General features: G+C 47.3%; 1 protein-coding gene across 2 annotated transcripts; it reads right to left on the minus strand.

Moving 5' to 3' along the window:
- Positions 1–542: 542 nt before the first annotated feature.
- On the minus strand, positions 543–5,982 carry CXXC1 (CXXC finger protein 1). Of its 2 annotated transcripts, XM_068563528.1 has the most exons (15): positions 5,866–5,982; positions 4,973–5,091; positions 4,771–4,871; positions 4,216–4,451; positions 3,949–4,125; positions 3,511–3,537; positions 3,189–3,434; positions 2,912–3,019; positions 2,595–2,779; positions 2,097–2,304; positions 1,903–2,013; positions 1,726–1,775; positions 1,539–1,635; positions 1,084–1,236; positions 543–985 (listed from the first exon to the last, which is right to left on the minus strand). In XM_068563528.1, exons 1-15 carry the CDS (start codon positions 5,866–5,868, stop codon positions 839–841), a joined length of 1,968 nt encoding a protein of 655 aa, XP_068419629.1. In that variant the 5' UTR covers positions 5,869–5,982; the 3' UTR covers positions 543–838. The 2 variants fall into 2 exon arrangements, with proteins under 2 accessions (XP_068419629.1, XP_068419630.1); XM_068563529.1 differs by lacking the exon at positions 3,511–3,537.
- Positions 5,983–23,005: the final 17,023 nt, after the last annotated feature.

Genomic DNA, 23,005 nt, shown 5'->3' on the forward strand with positions numbered 1-23,005 from the left:
TCCACTAGGGGAGGGCTGGTGCTGCTCTGCAGGTAAACAGGAGGCCCGTGAGGGCGGGTCCATGCTGGAAAGGTAGTGTTGTGTGGCTGACTGCACCTGACAACGAGAGCACAGGCTGGTGTTCCCGACACAAACCCAGCGGGCTCCTGCTGTACATGCGTCCCGAGAGAGGGGTTTCTGGGGAAAGAGGAGGGCCTTGTGTCCATCATTTCATACAACTCTGGTCTGGACACCATCAATAAGAGTAAACAAGAAAATTCCTGCTCACACAGGAATGATGAATCAGCCATACACGCACTGAGCACTGACTGTATACCCACTGTCACACAATGAGAGCACAGGCTGACAGTGTAGGTCCCTGGACTCTCCCTCAGCGCCTCATACCCCCACAGACCAAGGCAGAGCCTGCAGAGCACAGAGTGGGCGCCGACTGGATGTGTGCAGCCTACACCTGTACTGCAGCCTCCCCGGAGTACAGGTATGCCACTCTAGGGGCGCGGGAACGCAGTTGCAACGGAAAAAAGTTTGGAGACCGTCCATAGTTAGCTTTCTTGCTTCATCAAAATTTTATTAACAAAACCAGAGTGGGGGAGGCAAGGGTGCGCAGACTCCGCAGCCCCTCCCAGGCACAGAGAACGGAGAGGCAGAGAAACAGACAAGGACGTGAGGAAGTTCCCAGGCCCTATGGTAAGGGCAAACAGGCGGTCAAACGGTGGACGGGCGCAGGACGAAACTCAGGGACCGTGGGAGGAACATGAATGGCAGACCAGACAAATGTGGGCTCCGGGGCCGCTCCCGCCCGCGGCGCAGGGCGGGAGGGCGTCTGGACCGCTGGGGCTCAGCGGTCGGCACTGGAGCGCAGGTCGGTTGTGAGCGGGTCGTGCTGGATGGTTTGATGCAGCATCAGGGCCAGTAAGCCCGCCCGGTTGGTCATGGCGGTGCGGACGTTGCGCTCCTGCTCAAACAGCTCGTCCAGCTTGTACCACTGCCGGGGTGGGGCGGGCCAGGAGGAGCCGTGAGAAGGGGCTCCCGGAGCTCGCCGCCCCGCCCTGCCGCCCCGCCGCATCCGCCGCCGAGACCTACCACGCGCACGCGCTCCAGGTCCACCTCGGCACGCCGCAGCTTCTCCCAGCAGTAGTGGCGGTTGCACTGGCGCTTGGGCAGGCGGCAGAAGTCACCCGTGAGCTCGAAGACGTCACGTACAAGGGGGCACCCGCATACCTCGTCAGCTGGCACCTGCAGGGAGACCGGGGGTGGGCGTGAGTGCGGGGTGGTGAGGCAGGAAGGAGGACAGGAACTGGGCGGGGGACTGGGAAGGAATGGAGGGGGAGGAGGAGAGGAGGAAGGTGGGGGGAGGGAGGGGTAGGCGGTGATGCAACAGGAAAAAGAAGAGGCATGAAGGGCGAGGAGGCAGGGCAAGTGGGAGCTGTGGAAGTGGGCCAGCAGGACACAGGGAAGCGGGAGAGGGAGGAACGGAGAAATGTGGCCCGGGGGGAAGGGAGGGGGACAGAATGGGGAGAGCTGAGGGAAAAGCTTACTTTGGGGTCCCGTGAGTGCTCGGGGCACAGCACCTGGAGCCGCTTGCAGTATGTCTTGCTCTGAGGATTGTAGACGTCGCAGAAGAGTCGTGTGGCCCTGGGGGGTGTGGAACAGAGAAGGTAGCAGAGGAAACGGAGGGTGGCGCCCAGGCCCGGCCCCGCTAACCCCCGCAGCGCCCACACTCACCCCTCGATGCGGGTCGGGTACATGGACCCAAAGGACGTCTGGCTTTCGTACTGGAGGGGTGAGCACAAACGGAGGGACTGTGGATGTGCGCCGCATGCCCTCGCGAGACGGCACCCCCGCCCCCAGGGACCCACTGATGTCCCCACACCGTCCGCCCCCTCAGGCCGACACCCTGACCTTGGCGTAGCAGCGCTCCATGTGGCGCAAGGCAACACGTGGGTTGATGGGGTGCCCGCAGGAGACGCAGAAGATCTGCAGGTCCGTGTCATCGCTGTCACCCTCATTGCTCTGCAAGGGGTGGGGGGGGACGATGAGGCCAGGCGGGAGCAGGTACTGGGCCCTGCGCCGCCGCCGCGCCCGCGCCCGCTCACCTCCTCGTCCTCGCGCACAGCCTGCTGTTTGGCCCGCAGGATAATGGCCTCGAGCTCGTGGAATCGGCGCTCCATTTCCTGAAGGCGGGTGCGGGCGCTCTGCTGCTCCCGGCGGATGCGTTCGAGCAGCTTCTTGCCGTGCTCCTCAGCAATGCAGGGGCTCTGTTGCCACTGCTGGATGCGCTGGGGGAGGATCTCGTAGATGCGGCTGCAGGGAGGCAGTGAATTGGGTGAGCAGAGAAGGAGGCAAGGCAGTAAGATGAGCGGTGTGATCCAAGGGCGCAGAGCAGATGGGTGACTCAATGGTGAAAGGATAAGTAACCAGGTGACTGAAGGGCAGATGGCTGGGCGGACAGACGGACGGACGGGGGAGCAGGTGGATGGCCCGGTGGGTGCCTGGTTGACTGAATGGTGACTGACTGGCAGACACACAGAGGGCTCTGGTCATGCCCCACCCTGTACCCCCTGACTCCCCTGAACCCTCCAGCAATGACTCACTTGGCTGCCAGCTTCATGCCGCAGTCGTCTGAGCAATACTTGGAGCCGGGCTGGGCAGCGCGCACACAGCCAGGGCCCAGGCACTGCGGCAGCGACGCAGGGTCCTTGGCGTCAGCGCGCTCCGGGTGTTTCCATTTGTCCTTGTGCTTCTGCTTCTGCCGATGCCGCTTGTATCTTTCTTCCTTCTGTGGGACAAGACGGGCCAGGGCAGGGCGCAGCTGAAGTCAGCCCCGGACCCCTGTTTCCCCCTGCACCCCAGCCCTTCAGCCCCTGACCTTTGCCCTCCCTCCCCACATCCACTGCACCCTCTCGGTCACCTTCTTCTCAGACTTCTTCTCCCGACGCTTCACGTGCTTCACTTTCACCGCCCTCTTCCGCAGCGCAGGGTCCAGGAACGGGGACTCCTCCGTGTCACTCATCCAGGGCTGCGAGTGAGGCATACGCTGATTTCGCCTGCTCCACTCGTGACTTCCCCACCACCTGCTCGGTCCCCACGTCAGACTTCCATACCCTCTGCCTCCTCCCTCCTCATTAGGGACACTCTCTGCTTCTGTAACCTCTACCCTTCCACCATGGGACGCTCTGTCCGCTCACCAGGCCATGGTCATCAAAGGCCCCTGCACAGAAGTCCTGGTACAGGTCAGGGTCCAGTGGGAGGTCCTCGTCGGAGAGCGGCTCGGGTGTAGCCGTAGCCTCAGGCGGCTCCTTGACTGCTGCTGATGCCACTGCCCCCTCGTCCTCGCGGATGCGCCCCAGCTTCTGCGATGGCTGTGGCTGCTGCTGCGTGGGCAGTGGCCGGCGAGGCCTTGGCAGGGACTCTGAGGGCGTCACCGGCGAGAGCTGCGGGGCAGAATCTCAGGACTGGCCCTGACCGCCCTGCCCGCAGGCCCCGCCCGCCCTGGGGGGCTGGACTCACCGAGGAAGGGAAGTACTTGTACGATTCCTGTGCCGGCAGGAGGAAGGCCCAGGTCAGCCCCAGGTGGATGGAGGGGGCCCTGCCCTAGCCCTTCCCACAAGTGCCCGACTCCACCAACGAGCCCCGCCTCGCCTCCCTAGACACACCAGCGCCCCCCACCCCCCATCGCCAGGACATGCTCGGCCCTGCCCCAGCTGCGCTGATGTGTCTGACCACCTAGAGACGCCTGGCCCTACCCTGCGCATCTGGGGTTGGGGGCTCCCCTGCTAGCCCAGCACATCTGGTCACGCCCCCCTCGTCCTAACCAGCCAGGTCCCTCCCCACCTGTCCGTATGCGATTAGGTTCCACCCCACCCGGCCCACCCATCCTAGCCTCAATCAGCTCTTCCCAGACATCCTGGCCGCCCCCCGACCCCGCCCAGCTCTGCCCATGCTCACCCGGGCCCGAAGCTGGCACTGACGCAGCCGGCACTTCTGCCGGATCTTGTTGGGGCCCCCAAACTTCTTCATGTCTCGGCAGAAGTCACAGTGGCCACAGTCCTCGGTGCGCCGGCAGGCCTCACACTCGCCACACATACGGGCTGACCGTTTGATCTGCTGCTGCTGCTGGTGATGCTAGCGAGAGGCGCCCGCAACAGAGCTCAAGAACCGCGCAGGGCCTGAGACGGGATCACCTCCCCTAGCCCAGCCACCGCGGCCACTCACCTGGCTGGGCGTGGCCACCAGGGGCTGTGGAGAGGATTTGTGGGGCGAAGCAGAGCCCCGAGCAAGCATGGCCCCAACCCCTGTCCCTGACCCCGCCCGGCGCTGCAGGTCCAGATCCGGGGCAGGCCTCCTGCGCCCTCCACCCTCATCCCGGGGCTCACTGCCGTCTCGCTCAGTGCTGTCCCGCTCCCGTGACTTCTTGTGCCGATAGCGGATCTCCAGCTTGGGGTCCTTCTCTGCGGGGTAGAGGGTGGAGCCAGCGTGGGTTGGCACCGGGGGACGTGGATGGCCCCAGAACACTTTCTTCCTCTTCTCTCCTCTTCGGTCCCGCCCGCCTGCCCTGTCTCCCTGCTGCAAGGCAGAGCTGTCCCTTCCGGTGGAACTTTCTATCACAGCTCACGACGGAGCCTCCATTCCGGCTTAGCACTGACCAACAATCACTCTGCCCACAGACGCAGATCACTGCTCCCCGTGAACCACCCTCCCATGAAGGCGCCTCCGCCTCCTCCTCCCCGGAAGCCCCAGCTGCCTGCCCGCTCCACTCCGGCCCCTCACCTCGGCACTCCCGGCAGTACCACTCCCGGATGGCCTTGGCCATCTTCTCAGTGATCCGGATGCAGTCCCCATGAAACCACTCATTGCAGTTGTCACAGCCGCTGCGGAGGGTGGGGCGAGTGAGGGAGATGTGAGGGGCCGGACCCATCGGCCTCTCCCCACCCGGCCGGCTGTCCATCCCGCCCACCGCTCCCCGGCTCACATCATGAAGCAGTTGATGTCTGGTTTGCGGCAGATGCAGTAGATGGGCGCGTTTTCCCCGTTCTCTGACTTGCTGTCCTCCCCGGCGTCTGGAGGCTCTGGGTCCGAAGCCTCCGCCTCCTGTGGGAGCCCCCATCATGGCTCCTTAGAGGACCCCCATCATGACGCCTCACCCCTCCAGTACAGCTCCATCACGGCTCGCCACAGACCTCAACAGTCCGCCAACAGACTTCCCACCACGGCTCCTCCTACATCTCTCCATCATAGTCCGCACAGACCCCCCCCCCATCACTCACCGCTGACACCCCCTTACCCTGCTTATAAACCCCCGTCACTCTGCCTCAGACCTTCCAATCGCTTACCCCACTGACACCCCGTCACTCTATTCACCCACTGAGCTAGCTTCTGCTCGTTACAAACACCGCATCACGCCCCCGTCATGGCTCCTCACAGACCCCCATCACCGGCCCGCACAGACAGCACGCTTCCCCTCAGATCCTCCGTTACTAACCTCACAGACAGCCCCGCCCCCCTAGATCCCCCGATACACTCATCACGGCTCACTCCACACTGCCCAGTACAACTCTTCGCAAACCCCTCACCACTCGGCACAAAGAATCCCCCATTCGGACCCCCAAGGAACTACCACTAAACTTCCATTACGGACCCCCATAATGGCTCATCACGTAACTCCCAGATGGTTCACACACGAGTCAAAAAATCTGACCATCAGACCCCCTATCATTCTAAGGCTCGAAACAGCCCCCGGCCCCATTCTGCCCACTGACTCCCGTTATGGTTCACCACAAACCCCCATGCGTCTGCCGATGGACACCCCCATTTCCTACCCCACTGACCTCTACCGCCGACTCCCTCCTGGGACCTCGTACTCACCATCTCTCCGCTCCCAGCGCACCCCTTCACGAACCCCGCCAGCGACCCGCGAACCTACACAGACCCCCTCCGCGGCGTCCCCGGCCGTAGCAAAGGCGCCTATAAGCACTTCCGCTTTTCGACGCTCCTCCCAGGCACCGTACTCCTATTGCGCAGGCCCAGTGCGTCGGCTCCGCGACACACAAGTCGGTCGCCCGCCTAGAGGTCCGACAGTCTCTAGGGCGCCGCCATCTTGACTACTGAGACCGTACGGTGGCGAGTCCATATATTCTCAGGAAACATGGCCATGCCTTTATTGCTGGAGGCCTCCATCTTGGAGTCTGATTCCGTAAGATGGCGTAGTCCGTACGTTCACTGGCAACACATGGCAGCGTCCTAATCGGCTTCCGAGAGGGCGCCGCCATCTTGGCGGTCGATTCCGGCTCCAGCAGCTGGTACTGCCTAGATGTTCACAGGGAAAGGGGCCCGCTTTAGGAACACTACCTGGATTAAGTGGCTCTCATATCACCGTAAAATCATTTTTCCCTTCTGCATGTACTAATCGGCGCCGGCATACTGTGTGCCTTACGCTGGGAAGGAAAGCAGTCCCTTTGTCATATGCCTCCCACATTACCTCTGATTGAAGAAATTTTTGTGTATTGGGGGCTGGGGAAGCCAGTCAGGCTCATACCTGATGTGGCCTGAACTTCATGTAAACTGGAACAGCCTGACTTATGGTCTGTCAAATATATGTTGTACATTTGTTTTAACCATTACAGTAAAGCATGCCCACTCTGACAATAGGGAGAAATGCTTCCCTTCCTATGACACCGATGCTAGCATTCCTTGGAAGATAAAGTTCCCGTCCCAGATGCCAAGGTCATGCTCACGCACTGTGTATCTGATAATTTGTAACTATATATCTCTGTTGAAACCTTGAAGTCAATGTCTGATATATGTTCTTTGTTCTGACATGATACAAAACTGCTGAAAACCATGCTTCTCTGGAGTGTTTTCTTCCTCGGTGGAGGCTGCACTCCTGGGCCAGTCCTCAGCTTGGCGCAAATAAAACTCTCTTCTATTCTTTAATATAGATTGTTTATTGATTATCTGTGTTGCTACCTCCCACCACTCTTTCCAGCTGTCACTCCTCCCAGCAGTTCCTTAGCCAGGCCTCGCAAGATGATTCAGCCTCTGGGCCTCTACAGCAGCATTCATCCATCAGAATTAGTCCAGGGCAACAATCGATGGCCATAAATGATGGTGACCTGACCATCTCTGGTGAGAATGGCTGGACAAAAGTAGACTTTGAAATCAGGGACCACCAGCTTCACCAAGTCTTCCTCTGACCGCACACAATGGGTCTGTCACTTGGGGTGCTTAGCCAATGAACACACCAAGAACTTTCAATTAAAGCAGAAGCATTTATTACTTGTTTATTACTACCGACAAGTAAGGAGATAGAGAGATAGCTCTCAAAGCACTGTGTCAAAAAAAAAAAAAAGGGACTTCCCTGCTGGTAAGACTCTGCGCTTCAAATGCGGGGGCCAGGGGTTAGATCCCTGGTGGGGGAACTAGGATCCCACATGCCACGCAGTGTGGCAAAAAAAAAAAAAAAAAAAAAAAAAAAAAAAAAGCACTTTTTCCCCGGGGAGTTTTAAGCCTGGGGTAGGCATGATCATTATAATGAGGCAAAGGTTACTCTAGGTTGCCCAAAACTGCAAGTAAGTAGGTGCTTGGTTACTTGTTCTCACTGTGGTATCTTGTTGACTGGAATGCACTGTAACATTTTTGGAACATCTGGTGTCTGCAGCTTTCTGCAAATTAATGGCTAGTTTCTGCAAAACAAAGCACACTTTGGTTTAACCCCATCTCATCCCTACTGCTGCCTAGCTGACACCCACCACTACTGGAGTGTAGTTTCCTCAATTCCTGGTGATGTCCACTTTGGTTCTCTTGTTTCATATGTATTTAGTATTCTCTCCTATAAAGTTAATTTTAAATTTTTTTAAAAAAATTATGTTACGCACAGAAACGAAGACCCAACACAGCCAAAAATAAATAAATAAATTAATTAAAAAAAAAAAGAAACTACAAACTTCTAGAAAGAAACATGAGAGAATTCCTTAATAAATTTGGAGTGGAAAAGATCTAATTAAAAAAAAAATTATGTTACGTATAATCAAAAATCTGTACAGATCAGAGAGCTAGACATCTCTTCAGGGTAATGCTCTAACCTGGGCAACCATGAAAATCAAATGGGGTACAAAACGTCAGTACACCTGCCCCCCTCCACACACACACTGGATACGGAAGCTGTGGTCATTATAAATGTCCACATGTCCACGTTCAAAGTCAAAATGACTTTCTTTCAGGTTGAGGAGAAGGGTCTGGGGAAAATGAGATTTTTCACCCTTGGCTGAGAGTTTTTCTGGCTTTCTTGGCTCTGGACATAGTAGCATCTTTTTTGCTATTCGTGTTTTAGATTTGATTTTTTTTTCACCTTTCCTAAACATTTTTACTCATGGTCTCTTCCACACTGTCACAGACACCAAGACACAGGGGCTACAACACGGGTTCTGTGACCTCCTCCCCAAAGGGGTTTTTAACCCACTAAACAGAGACCTTCAGATCCAGCATAAGACTTACCTCATTTTTATTTATTAATGTAGAATTAATCTTAATTGGATTGTAACTTATTTTAATTAACATAATTTAATTTTTAATTTAGTTTTTCATTTAATGTATTAAATTAACTTTAATATAGTTGAATATGTGTTGGTAAGGTACTTAGATAAATTTATTTTATTGCCATCAATTAATGAATTTTATATAATTCAATTTTAACTTAATTACAGTTTGATGTAGGAAAATAAGTTTAAGGGAATATAGTTCAAGTTTAACTGAAATTTAATTACTCAAATTAAATTTAATTTAACATAATTGAATTTGGATTTACTAAATTTAATTTGGTTTAAAACAATTTAATATTAATTTAATGTATTAAATTCAATGTCTTGTGTATTTTTTAATTTCAATTTAATTTTGGTTTAATTTAGTATATTACATTTTATTTCATATGGTTTAATTTAGTTCATTCAATTTAATTTTACATATTTAAATTTTAATTCAAATTCACCTTAATTCATTAAACTAAAATTTTATTATGTAATTAATTACACTGAGTTAACTAAATTTATAGTCAATTACTATATTTTTGAAATATAATTTATTAAATTAAATATGATTTATTTAATTAAGAAAAAACAGTGACAAAACATAAATTACCCAAATCATGAATGAAAAAGAGCCATCAGTACAGATCCTACAGATATTGACTAGAGAATATTATTCACACATTTATACCAACTTAATGTAATATATTTGACTGCTTAGATAAAATGGACAAATTCCTTGTCTTTAGTAAGACAATTTACCAAAATAACACATAAGGAAATAGAAACTTTGAGTAGCCATATAGATATAAAATTATTTGAGTTTCTGATTAAAAACCATCCCACAAAGAAAACTCCAAGTCCAGATTACTTCACTAGTAAATTCTGTCAAATATTTAAGGAGGAAAAAACATAGCAATCCTAAATAAAGTCTTTCAGAAAATAGAGGAGGAAGGAATACTCCCCAATTCCTTTTAGGAATCATTTCCCTAATACCAAACTAGACAAAGACATTACAAGAAAAGAAAATGATAGACCAATATACCCCATGAATATAGACGCTGCAAAATTTGTGGAACAGTCTCCAAGAGACCATCTTTACTTCTCATATCATGGCAGAGTTTAAGGGCCTCCAAGACCATGCTTACTTCTGACTCCAATTGCAAGTCTGGGGGTCCCCAACTAATTTGCTAGAAGGACTTACAGAACTCACTGAAAGTTGTTATATCCACAGTTACCACAGGAAGAAGATACAGATTAAAATCAGTCATAGGACAGAGTCCAGGAGGGTTCCAAATGCAGAACTTCCAGTTTTCCTCTCCCTGAGGAATCATGGACAGGGTTAGCTGCTCCCAGGGACGATGTATGACAATATGCATGGAGAACTGTCAACCAGGAAAGCTCACCTGAACCTTGGTGTCCAGAATCTTTATTGGGGTTCCATTACATAGGCACTGTTGACTGCCCATGTGCCTGATCTCAGTTTTTAGCCCCTCAGGAGGTCAAGCTGATACCATGTGACCCAAAGTCCTCACCCTAAATCACACTGTTAGACTTATGGCCGGCCACAACCGTAAATCACATTGACTGTCAAGTGACTAAAGATCCCCAGGCAAACAAAGACAATCCTGTGAGGAATAACATTGACAGGCTTAGTTAGATATTACCACCTTAAACCAAGGAGGGCAAAGGGCAGACCGCTTTTTGGGCAAGGTTAAATTCTTTACTACATAGATGAAAAAGTCATTAACAAAATATAAGAAAATTGAATCCAGCAATTTATAAAAATGATAACACACCATGAGCAACTGTATTTATGCCATGAATGATCCCAGGAATGCAAGACTGGTTTAAGATTTGAAGTCTCTCGGGGGAATAGTTACACCACGGCACCCTGTTTACCTTATACATCTCCATACAGGCCAAGTAAGCAAAGCTTAATTGCAGTGTAAATGAGTCTTGGTAGAATGCCCTGCATTTCCCCCAAACCAAGGGAGACAAGCAGCCTTAACAGAAATAGCCAAAAGACCATTTGTCATCCACCTTCTCAGTTGCAGTTGACTTCAAGACTTCATTTCACCTCCTCTTTGGATATGGCTGCAGGTTATAGAAGCACTTGGCTGAAGTTTAGAGCTGACTCTTCAGTGAAAGAATGACCACCATTCTAATTACCCATTATATGGCTCCTCTGTTTCAGTGTTTTCCATGGGACTAGGGCTGCAGGAAATTGATATCATGATGATTGTGCTTTTGCTAACTGCAGTGAACTGTCTGAATGTATTTGGGCTTGTTGTCTCCTAACCAACTGAGTCTATGGAAGCATGGTAAGCAACTGAACAACTATAGTAGTGATTCATGTACCCTTATTAACCACCACACTACTGCTTAAGGAACGCGTGTCCACTTGACAGTTTGGGGCAGTGAACACTAAGACTCCCTGGGATCCAGTAACAAATGCTCTTGCCTAAGTGGTGGGTGACGGGGGATTAAGTCTCCCCCATTGTCCAACCTGTTAATGAATGTTTACAGACTGGGCAGCAAGAAGTAGAATTGAAAGAAGCCACCTGATTGGTGCTTTGGTGGTTGTTCACTCACCTCCAGTGCAAGAGAAGAAAGCAACGTCATCAGGATAGTGGGACAGCAGACCCTGCTGCCTAGGTCAAAAGGCAATGTAGGCTATGGGTAGTGAATTAGGGGACTGAAAAACTGAAATTAATAATGTCAGCAATGAGGATATAGAGCTTTGGGTAGACTAAAAATGTTATGACTTTGTATGCTTAGCATGAGTGGGCAGCTGCAAGAAGCTTCAAGTATATGCAAAGCCTTGCTTACTGGTGCTGAGCTACTCTCTCCCTCCCTGATCTCTGCTTTACTCTGACCTTAGCTGCTTCAAAAGGAAAAATGTCAAGTAAACTGGGGAATTCCGGGTAGAGGAAGGACTCAAATTTTTACTGAGTTGGATTTGTTGGATACAGGTGCCCAAGTCATCATCCTACCATGGTGGATGGGGGTGGGTGGTGGTTGAGGCACAGGGATAGCTGATTGTACCAAGGCCTGCAGGACTAAGCTGTCGCATGTGAGGAGGAAGAAAGAGCAAGCCTTGGAACCCAGGTGCTCTCCAGACACTGGGAGATACACAGGGGTGGAGGATGCATCCAGTGGGCAAGGAGCCAAAGGATAAAAAAGGCTCCCCAGTTGCTCCAGCCAACCTCTACCGCCTAGCCTCCACCATCCTCCAGCAATCCTCAGGCTCTCAGCCAGAATGTAACATGATCTCCTGATAGAATTTGGGCAAAACTTACAGTGGAAAGGGGAAAAAAATTAAAGTTACCATATAGGTGAGGGCTCTAGGCCAATTAATCTACTGTTGCTATAGCTTCCTCTGCCAAATATATAATAAAATTGATGTGTTATATGCTTGAACTATAAATGCTCATAAACTTCCAGGAAACATTCTCCCCTTTGGGGTAGAGCTACAGGTAGAGAAGTATTATGGGACAAATTCCCCTACCATTGGCACCAGTGCAAGGTCAGGATATAGCACAAGTGCTTCTATCCTGATTCAAAGCTTTCTCTTAATAGACGATAACCTGTTGTTTGGCAAATCAAAGTCTCAGTGTCAAGAAAGTCTCATTTTTGCATGAAAATGTGGCAACTATGCTACAGCTGCTGTTAAACCTGTCAGCTATGTAGAATCAAAAGCAGATGTCGTCACTGTGTTCCATGGGAAGAACTCAAAAGGCATTTTCATAGCTGCAACCAGTACTTCCCTTCAGGAACCCGTTTTGTTTTGCTTTGTTTACTGATTCTTGGGCTGTTTGGTCTGCCACTTAAGAGTACAGACTGGCAGAGTAAGACACTCTTCTCTGGGGCTATGAACAAACTGCAGCTGCTAATCAGACCATCTGGTACTCATGTAGATGCTCACAGTAAGGGATTATTCTCTGATGAGACTGACTGTAATCAAGCTGCTGATCAAACTGCACTGCTCAGATCACCACCAGACATTGTAGTGCATGCACCATCTGGGATGGGCACAAAGAGAAAGACTTTGGCCCCATCTGCTCCTGATAGATTGACTACATAGAACTCTTGACCCACTTTTAGGGATACCAAGGATGACCCAACACTCCCGACACTTTTCAGCTTACAGTGAGATTCCAGTCTAATCAGCCAACTCTAGTCATACCATTTGGCCCAAGAATTAATTGGAACCCTCATACATTGGTGGGAGTGTAAAATGGTGCAGCTGCTTTGGAAAAGATTTTGGCAGTTCCTTCAAAAGTTCAGTGTAGAACTACCATTTGATTCAGCAATTCCACTCATAGATATACAGCCAAGAAAATTAAAAACATATGTCCATATAAAAACTTGTAGATGAATGTTCATAGCAACAAATAACCAAAAAGTGGGAACAATCGAAATGTCCATCAACTGCTGAATAGATAAACAAAATGTATTATAGCTATACAATGTAGTATTATACCATTACATAAAAGAATGAAGTACTAATACACTATGCTATCAATACAACATGCAAGAACCTTGAAAACATTGCTAAATAAAAGAAGCAAACACAAATGGTCACATATTGTATGATTCCATTTATATGAAATGTCCAGAATAGGCAAATCTATAGAGACATAAAGTAAACATCTTTGTTTTGTTTCCAGTCTTGAGGGAAAGTATTCAGTCTTTTCCTATTAAGTATGATGTTAGCCGTGGGGTTTTTTGTAGATGCCTTTTATCAGGTTGAGGAAGTTCCCTACTATTCCTAATGTGTTGAGTGTTTTGTTTTTGAATCATGAAAGGCTGTTGAATTTTGTCAAATGCTTTTCTGTGTCTATTGAGAAGATTAATATTCTATAAATATTGATTTATAAAGATTGATTTTTTATGTTAAGCCATGCTTGCATTCCTGGGATACAACCCACTTGATCATTGTGTATGATCATTTTTATATGTTGCTGGATTTGATTTGCCAGTAATTTATTGAGGATATTGTGTTTTATATTCATAAGAAATCTTGATCTGTAGCTTTATTTTCTTGCGATATTTTTTTCTGGTTTTGGTACCAGAGTAATACTAGCCTCTTTTGATGAGTTGGAACTGTTACCTCCTCCTCTATTTTTTTTTTGAAGAGTTTGTGAAGAATTGACATTACTTAATCCTTAAACATTTGGTAGAATTCACCAGTGGAGTCATGTGGGCTGGGCTACTCTTTGTGAGAAGTTTTAAAATTACTAAGTCTCTTTGCTTGTTATAGGTCTACTCAGATTTTCTATTTCTGTTATAGTCATTTTTGGTAGTTTGTGTCTTTCTAGGAATTTGTCCATTTCAACTAAGTTATCTAATTTATTGGCAATGATTTATACTATTTTTTAAAATAATCATTTACTTCTGTAAAGTTGCTATTTCGTTTCTGATTTTAGTAATTTGAATCACTTTTCTCCTTTTTTTTGTCTTGGTCATTCTAGTTAATTTGTCATTAAAAAAATCTTTCCATGGGAATTCCCTGGCAGTCCAGTGGTTAGGACTCTACGCTCTCACTGCCAAGGGCTTGGGTTCAATCCCTGGTTGGGGAACTAAGATCCCACAAGCCGTGTGGTGAAAAAACAAAACAAAACAAATCTTTTCAAAGACCTAGCTCTTTGTTTTTTGCATCTTTATTAACTTACACTTTAATCTTTATTATCCTTCCTTCTGATTGCTATGGGTTTAATTTGCTTTCCTTTTTCTATTTATTTTAACCTGAAAAGCTACATTGTTGATTTGAATGTAATGGACTCTAAAAAGAAAAACTAAATAAGTGGGCAATCAAAACTCAGTTTCCAGTAAAGCACACAATAAGATAGGCAGTAATGTGGAAATTCTAGGAAGCACGCCTCCAATTTGATAGAATGCTCAGCCTCATGGTTGGGTAGGGGAATAAAAGACCCAAGCTGGCTCTAAGAGACCCAAACTACATTATTAACCCTCCTCACTCTTCTTTTACTTTCCATGCTTACCTCTGGGAAACTGGGCTACTGGAATTTAACCGTGGCAAATAAGAGCAAGGTGTGGGTGAGGACTCAGATCTGGTGCTTCCTTTACCAGTTGGCTATGCTGCCTGAATGTGAGCAGTTGTGGGTATTGTTGACAATGATCATGCATATGAAAGCTCTAATTTTATCATTGGCAACAAATGCCATCAACTGTTTTATTTGAAGTGATGGTCTCACTATTATAGATTGTTTATTGATTATTTGCCTCTGACAGTTTTGAAAGCAGGAAGTGTGACTCTGCCAACTTGTTATTCTTTTAAAATATTGTTTTGGCTATTCTGAGTTCCTTAAATTTCCATACAAATTTTATGATCAGCTTGTTTAATTTTTCAAAGAAGTGAGCTGGGATTTTGATAGGGGTTGTGTTGAATCTGTAGATCAATTTGGGGCAGTACTATCATAGGAACAATATTAAGTTTTTCCATCCAGAAACATGGGATGTCATTCTTTCCTCTTAACACGCGCCCTGACGGCAGGTCCAGCTGGGCTAGTCTGGGCCCAGGAATTGGAGGCAGCTGGACAGCTTTCTAGGGTCTAGGGCCCAGGTCATTAACTCCCTTCTTTCCCCTTTCCCTTCCCATGTCCAGCTCCCTGCCCTCCAACTCCTCAATTGCCAGGGTCGCCAAGTAGGGAGTGTCAGGACTTTCACCTCCCTGTGCCCCAGAAAGCCAAAAAGTTGTCTTTACATTTTCAGAGCCCCTGGTACCGTCAGCCGCCGCCGCACTGGCAGGATGTCACGAATTGCAGCGACCAGTGAGGAGTGCTTCAAGGTTCGGCGTCCTGGTTGCCCCGGGCTACCAGCTCCAAGGGGAAGGTGTGTGGCGCTGTGTCTGCCTCTGGCCGGAAGTGGGCAGCGTGACCATGGGAACCTAGAACGCCGAGACCAGCTACTTCCTGTTGGCTCGAGGCTTCGAGATTCTCTCTTCCACCTCTCTGGATATTTTCGGGGTTCTGCCCGGAAGGCAAACCATGTTCTAGTACGTCTTTCCCCTTGGCAAAGTCGAAGGTCTAAATACAACTCCAATTTATACAACTAATTGTATCTTATAATAGGTATAAAGGTTTGGTTAGATCCCACCTGGTACCAGGAGTGCACAGTTCGGGCTTTCTTAGCACGTCAGGAAGATTTGTGTTATTCTGTTGTTTATTGTACTGGTTTAACATGGGGGTGGGCGGGCAGGAGTGCCCCTCCCGGATCAGGCGGAGGAGAGCGAAGATCGTGGTAGCGGTCAAGGTATCCCTTCCCCGCCTCCCACAGCAGTCGCGCCTCCGCCCCCCGCCGGGTCCCCTCCGCTGCCTGCGGGTGCCTCGGCTTTGGCATTGGCTGGAGGGGCCCCAACCGGAGACCCCGGGCACTCCAAGAGCCCCGCAACCCGCCAAGGAGCCCCGGAAGTCGAGTCCCGCGTGAGATCCGTCCGCCCTCTGCAGGTTTGTCCCACATCTGAAACCGCTCCTGGGAGGATGGGTCTTCACACTGGAAATCCTGCATCCCCCGGCGATCAGCGCGTACCTGGAGCTGGAGGGGCCTCGGCTCAGCGACAGGAGGCCGGGGCTGTGCCCGAGCCCGGCACTCTCCTGGGGAGACTCCTCCAGACACTACCCACCGGCAGGGTGGCTCTCAGCCGAGCCCCGGGGACGGGGTGGGGGCCCGGCGTCTTCCTGGCTGGGTCTGCAGCCGGCCGCCGGGCGCCCTTCACTCTTACGGAGAAACCCATGTCGACATACGGAGAGTTTAACTGAGCTACTACCCCTGGGTATTGCTGCCTCCTCATCCATTTTGTTTGGCCAAGTGGCTTGCAGGGACCTTAAACTGACACTAGCCCCCTCATGCAAGCGCACACCCTCCACGGCAGCCACAGAGTCACAGGCAAACAGAAGTTCCTGGTATGCCTTCCCCAACAGCTCTTTTGATCAACAGTCTCCCCAGCTTCCCAGCGCCTGTATGCCTTATGCACCCCTTAGATAGAACTCCTGCGGCTTACCAAAATTCTGGTTTGAATTGACCTACCGGGTCCTAGCCTGGGAAGCCCAAAGCACTCCACCCAGGGACCCTAACAAGGGCATGTGGCCCCATGTCCTGCCCTCTTGCACTCTGCCTTGACCTGACAGCTGCTGTAGAGATGAAGTGTACTTTCTCCAGGACCTGTGAGTAATAAACTTCTCTATTTTAATTATTCTTGTGTTCCTGTTGTCACCAACCTGCACCCTATGCTTCACTTAACAAATGTTAATTTAACAAAGTCACAAGACAGTGGCATAAGACGGAAGCCCATGATCAAGCCACTCTCATCCCCCTCAAGGACTCACCCCTCTGCTGCTGCCTAGGGAGAGCCAGATCACAGAGCCCTGGCCCAACCAGTTCAGATCCGGGGACAGACGGCATGAAGAGCATGTGGCTTGGGACCTGGGTTGACCTCAGTAAGCCAGGAAGTGCATCACGGGTCCCTGGGGACCGTGACACAAGGAGAAGCAGGAGTCAGAAAACCTGCATCACTGGCTGGCTGGAGTTTGCAGCCCATCAGGGATAGGTGTCACCTGGACAGGGGACTTGAGGCTGCTTCCTTGGGTATCTGACTGCATTTGTCAGCCTCCATCCTCCCTACTTTCTGTGGGCCATGAGTACTAGGATAGAAAGAGGAATCCCATCAGCAGTGGGAGAGCTGCTGGAGGCCGCTGTGTGATAATTGTTATTCTCTCCCAGGCACCACCTTTCACACCACAACTGAATTAAAAGTTACTATCACCACTTGCCAGACTGTCTTTTTTTTCTAGTATTGTGATATGACTTTGTGTCCCTCCTGTGTCCCCGACTGACCCTTTTCTTCTCTTGATGATTTAGGAAGATAAAACAAATGTTTGCAAGTTTCGGAATGTTTATGGTAGGCTACCATGTTATGTCTCTGCTTTGAGCTGTTTTAAAAAGTGTGATTGTCCCAACATTCTTTTGATCTCAAGCATAACAGGGAATTGTGTGAAAACAAATCAAAGAGTCAAAAAAAAAAAATTCTTGTGTAATTTCTTTGAAATAGTTTGGAACAGTTTTTAGTGTTTTATCTTAATATGGATAGTGTTTTTGTTTGCATTTCAAAAAACAAATGTAGCTATAAAACATTGTACTGTTTGTTCTTAAATGTACTATGTAATCTTTATGAATTTACAATATATGTGCTTATATTTGCTCATTATATAAAGGATTTTTTGAAAAATCATTTATAATACTACAAAGAAGAATGGCAAATACAAAGGTTACTGTTTTCATTTCATAACTATTTTCCTTTGATCTGACAAAAACGGGAGAGGAGGGAAGTCACTGACTTTTTTTCTACCATTATAGTATTTTACGATTAGTTACAACTCTTCCTTGATAAGGTAACTGTTTTTAATCTCAGCATTGTACAAGCAACTTCTTCAATCCATCAGGAAGAATCTTTGGGCCAGACCCTTCCTTTTAGGGCGTTTGGAACTCCTTTGTTGCAACATGTTAATAATTATACTATTTATAATTTCACCTTTACCAAAATGTCATATAAAAGGAAACTTTTTACATGGGCCTCTTTCACTTGGATTAATACGTTTGAAATCCATCCAAGTTGTTGCATGTATCAATAGTTCCTTCTTTTTAATTGTGTTAGTATTCTCTGTATGAATGTACCACATTTTATCTATCTACTGAAAGGCATTTAGGTTGTTTTCAGGTTTTGGTGGTTATGAATAAACTTGCTACAAATATTTGCATACAATTTTTTACGTGAACATAAATTTTCATTTTTCTTGAGTAAATACCTACTTAGGATTGTAGGGTGATTTGGTAAGTTTTAAAACTGCCAACTTTTCCAGAGTGGCTGTACCAGTCTCATGAGCAATGTATTTTATTTATCTCATTGTTTTTTTGAAAACATCTTTATTGAGATATAATTCACATGTCATAAAATTTACCTGTTTACAGTGTACAATTCAATGTTTTTTCGTATATTCACAGTTGCACAACGATCACCAAAATCAATTTAGAACATTTTCATCACCTCAAAAAAGAAACTCTGTACCCATTAACAGACATTCCCCACTTCCCTTCAACCTCTCCATCCCTAAGCAATCACTAATTTACTTTTTGTTTCTATAGATTTGGTTAGACTGGACATTTCATATTAACGGAATCGTACAATATGTAGACTTTTGTGACTGGTTTCTTAGCAAAATTTCAAGGTTCATTCATGTGATAGCATGTATTAGTACTTAATTCCTTTTTATAGCCAAATAATATTCCATTATTTGGATATACCACATTTTACCACTCATTCGTTGATGGACATTTGGGTTGTTTCCACTTTTTTAGCAGTTATGAACTCTGCTGCTATGAACATTTGTGTACAAGTCTTTACATAGACATACGTTTTCATTACTCTTGGGTATATACCTGGGAATGGAATTGCTGGATCATATGGTATGATCTAATAAATCATCTTTATCTTTAATCATCTTATGAACTGCAAGGCTGTTTTCCAAAGTGGCTGCATCATTTTACATTCCCACCAGCAATGCATGGGATAATTGTGACCTCCTAGGTCTTCCATCATACTGTACACATTGCAGAATCAATGTGGGGCTAAATCAGTATGTCTGTAATTGCATAAATGCAAATGGAGGGGTTACTAGAGTGTTGTACTGGTTAGGCAGAAACAAAGGAATTTGGGTGCTTATACCAACAATTCTACAGTGCTATGTAGAAATTATCAATATTCTATGGCAAGCAGCATTCCCTTGGTCTCTTCCACAACCATAATCCTTCCAGCCACCCGTCCTTCCTCCAGTTTCCAGGTCTGCAGGGTCAGTTCCGCCAAGCACCTCTCAGGGTAGAACTGGTCACATAAAGCAGTCATAGAAGGCTGAGGGACATAGGCATGAAATCCACAGCTCCATCACATACCACAGACCACACTCCAAGAGATGCATAACTAGCTCCATATCTCAAGCTGGTTAACAGCCACCTCAGAGCCCAGATCTTCTGCCTCTCAGCCCTGTGTGTCTCTTGGGACATAACCTATCACAAGTGGACAGCATCCCCAACCCCCCTCCCCGATGTATCTTGGAGACTGAAGGACATTCAGGACCTCCAATGATGATTTTCCAGAGACATAATTTATATGTTGAGTCTGACTAGTGGGGTGTATTTCTTAGGAGTAGGGTACGTTGCGAACTCACCTGCCAAACCGCCCTAGTAAACCAGAGCACAGTCCCCTCTTAACTGGAGCCCTGACTGCGATCCAGTTGGGTGCGCTAGGTTGGGCCTAAGGATGGGGAAAGCCGGAGAAATCTAAGAGTCTCGCACACTCCCTCCAACTCCCGAGTTTTACCATGATAACCATCGGGAGTGGGGCCCTACACCTCCCGCTGCAGGACGCCTATGAGCGCCCTGCGCTCAGAGGGGATACTTTCCAAGTAAGAGACCGGAAGCGGGCTCTGTCTCCATGGGAACCAAAGACTCCAGGACTCGCGACTTCCTATGGGGTTGAATGGCTGAGTCTGCGCAGTTCTCACCTCACCATTGGTCACGCCCATAGGCTCCGTTGCTCCCCTGCTCTCAGGTTCTGATGGAAAGGAGCAGACGCTAAGGAAATCGATTATGGTAACTACCATAACAGTCCTTTCCCATGAGAAACTCACGATGTGGTTGGAGAGACGATATAAAATCAAACGCTTTCATTAAATTGTTAAAAGCCCGTCAATAATAAAGGAATGCAAATTTCAGAAAAATATGACCTAGTCTAAACGGATCAAGGAAGATTCCCTGCAGAGGTAATTATTGACCTAAATTTTGAAAGATGATTCGAATTATTCACAGAGGATAAAAAGATTTTGTGGGCCAAAGGATATTCTGGACAGAAGAACGTGATGAACAGAAACTCAGAGGTGTCAAAGAGCATGCTTGTACTGGTAGGGTGCGGTTGGAGGCACACAGAAGTGGCAACCTCCAGAAACAGCTGTTTGGGTGGGATTAACTGCTTCGCTAGAGAGGCTGGTTGCTGAGGTAGGCAGGAGCCAGGGCAACCGGTATGTCATGCCAAGGAACCTGGGCTTTCCTTTGAAGATGATTGATAGGGAGCCATGAAAGCACTTTTTTTCAGGGGGGAAAAAAAAAAATGTGAGTCCTGCCACAATCACCGTACTCACCCATGACCATTGTGTATCAGACATTCCTGATCTGGTTCCCCTCCTGTCAGCTGAACTCCAATTCTGACCCTGTTTTTCTTTGTTTTTCCTTTTTTAAAAAATTTATTTTATTTATTTTTGGCTGCATTGGGTCTTCGTTGCTGCCTGAGGGCTCTCTCCAGTTGCGGCGAGCAGGGGCTGCTCTTCCTCGCAGTGCGCAGGCTTCTCATTGCAGTGGCTTCTCTTGTTGCGGAGCACGGGCTCTAGGCACGTGGGCTCATTAGTTGTGGCTCATGGACTCTAGAGCGCAGGCTCAGTAGTTGTGGCGCAGGGGCTTAGTTGCTCCGCGGCATGTGAGATCTTCCTGGACAAGGGCTCGAACCCGTGTCCCCTGCATAGGCAGGCAGATTCTTAACCACTGCGCCACCAGAGAAGTCCCTGACCCTGTTTTTCTAATCAATAACAAATCTGAGTGTGATGAGGATATTGTTGTCAATTCCAAATTTGTCATGAACATCTATGCGGCAGGCCAGATGAAAGGGCAGGACCTCCAGGAGCTGGGCAAGGCCAGAACAGCACAATAGATCATGGGCCAGATAATCCAGACATTCCATTTTGGATGATAAATAGCTTAGCAATAGCATGTACAGGGATAGTGGATCCTGTATTGCACTGCCCTGATCCCACTGAGGGACATATTCCCCCAGCTGCGGGTAGTGTTGTTAGAAAATTCACGAAGAGGCTTTATTGAGGGTCTAAAGCATGCACTGGGAAAAATGTTCATGGAAAACAATGCTAAAAGCAAAATGATTAAAGGCTGGGATATTTAGTTGTATAGAATGATTTATTGATTGGCTGATTAATTGATCTGAGCTGAGTTTTTGTTTGTTTGTTTTTTAAATTCAAGGGAGAGGAATAATGGACTTAGGTAAGTCTCCTTAGGTAAGTTTATTCCTAGGTATTTTATTCTTTTTGTTGCAATGGTAAATGGGAGTGTTTCCTTAATTTCTCTTTAGGATTTTTCATCATTAATGTATAGGAAAGCAAGAGATTTCTGTGCATTAATTTTGTATCCTGCTACTTCACCAAATTCATTAATTAGCTCTAGTAGTTTTCTGGTGACATCTTTAGGATTCTCTAGGTATAGTATTATGTCGTCTGCAAACAGTGACAGCTTTACTTCTTCTTTCCGATTTGGATTCCTTTTCTTTCTTTTTCTTCTCTGATTACTGTGGCTAAAACTTCCAAAACTATGTTGAATAATAGTGGTGAGAGTGGACAACCTTGTCTTGTTCCTGATCTTAGAGGAAATGGTTTCAGTTCTTCACCATTGAGAACGATGTTGGCTGTGGGTTTGTCATATATGGCCTTTATTATGTTGAGGTAAGTTCCCTCTATGCCTACTTTCTGAAGGGTTTTTGTCATAAATGGGTGTTGAATTTTGTCAAATCTTTTTTTGCATCTATTGAGATGATCATACGGTTTTTCTCCTTCAATTTGTTAATATGGTGTATCACATTGATTGATTTGCGTATATTGAAGAATCCTTGCATTCCTGGGATAAACCCCACTTGATCATGGTATATGATCCTTTTAATATGCTGTTGGATTCTGTTTGCTAGTATTTTGTTGAGGATTTTTGCATCTATGTTCATCAGTGATATTGGCCTGTAGTTTTCTTTCTTTGTGACATCTTTGTCTGGTTTTGGTATCAGGGTGATGGTGGCCTTGTAGAATGAGTTTGGGAGTGTTCCTCCCTCTGCTATATTTTGGAAGAGTTTGAGAAGGATCGGTGTTAGCTCTTCTCTAAATGTTTGATAGAATTCGCCTGTGAAGCCATCTAGTCCTGGGCTTTTGTTTGTTGGAAGATTTTAAATCACAGTCTCAATTTCAGTGCTTGTGATTGGTTTGTTTATATTTTGTATTTCTTCCTGGTTCAGTCTCGGAAGGTTGTGCTTTTCTAAGAATTTGTCCATTTCTTCCAGGTTGTCCATTATATTGGCATATAGTTGCTTGTAGTAATCTCTCATGATCCTTTGTATTTCTGCAGTGTCAGTTGTTACTTCTCCTTTTTCATTTCTAATTCTATTGATTTGAGTCTTCTCCCTTCTTTTTTGAGTCTGGCTAATAGTTTATCAATTTTGTTTATCTTCTCAAAGAACCAGCTTTTAGTTTTATTGATCTTTGCTATTGTTTCCTTCATTTCTTTTTCATTTATTTCTGATCTGATCTTTATGATTTCTTTCCTTCTGCTAACTTTGGGGTTTTTTTGTTCTTCTTTCTCTAATTGCTTTA

Source organism: Eschrichtius robustus, chromosome 14 (genome assembly GCF_028021215.1).
Source record: "Eschrichtius robustus isolate mEscRob2 chromosome 14, mEscRob2.pri, whole genome shotgun sequence".
Lineage (NCBI taxonomy): Eukaryota > Metazoa > Chordata > Mammalia > Artiodactyla > Eschrichtiidae > Eschrichtius > Eschrichtius robustus.

Bases quoted from the DNA above. Each gene is read 5' to 3' on its own strand.
- CXXC1 (XM_068563528.1), bottom strand. The intron at 4,872-4,972 runs GTGAGCCGGGGA...CACCCTCCGCAG, and splicing joins GACATCAACTGCTTCATGAT to CGGCTGTGACAACTGCAATG. The intron at 3,538-3,948 runs GTGAGCATGGGC...CTGCCGGCACAG, and splicing joins AGTGCCAGCTTCGGGCCCGG to GAATCGTACAAGTACTTCCC.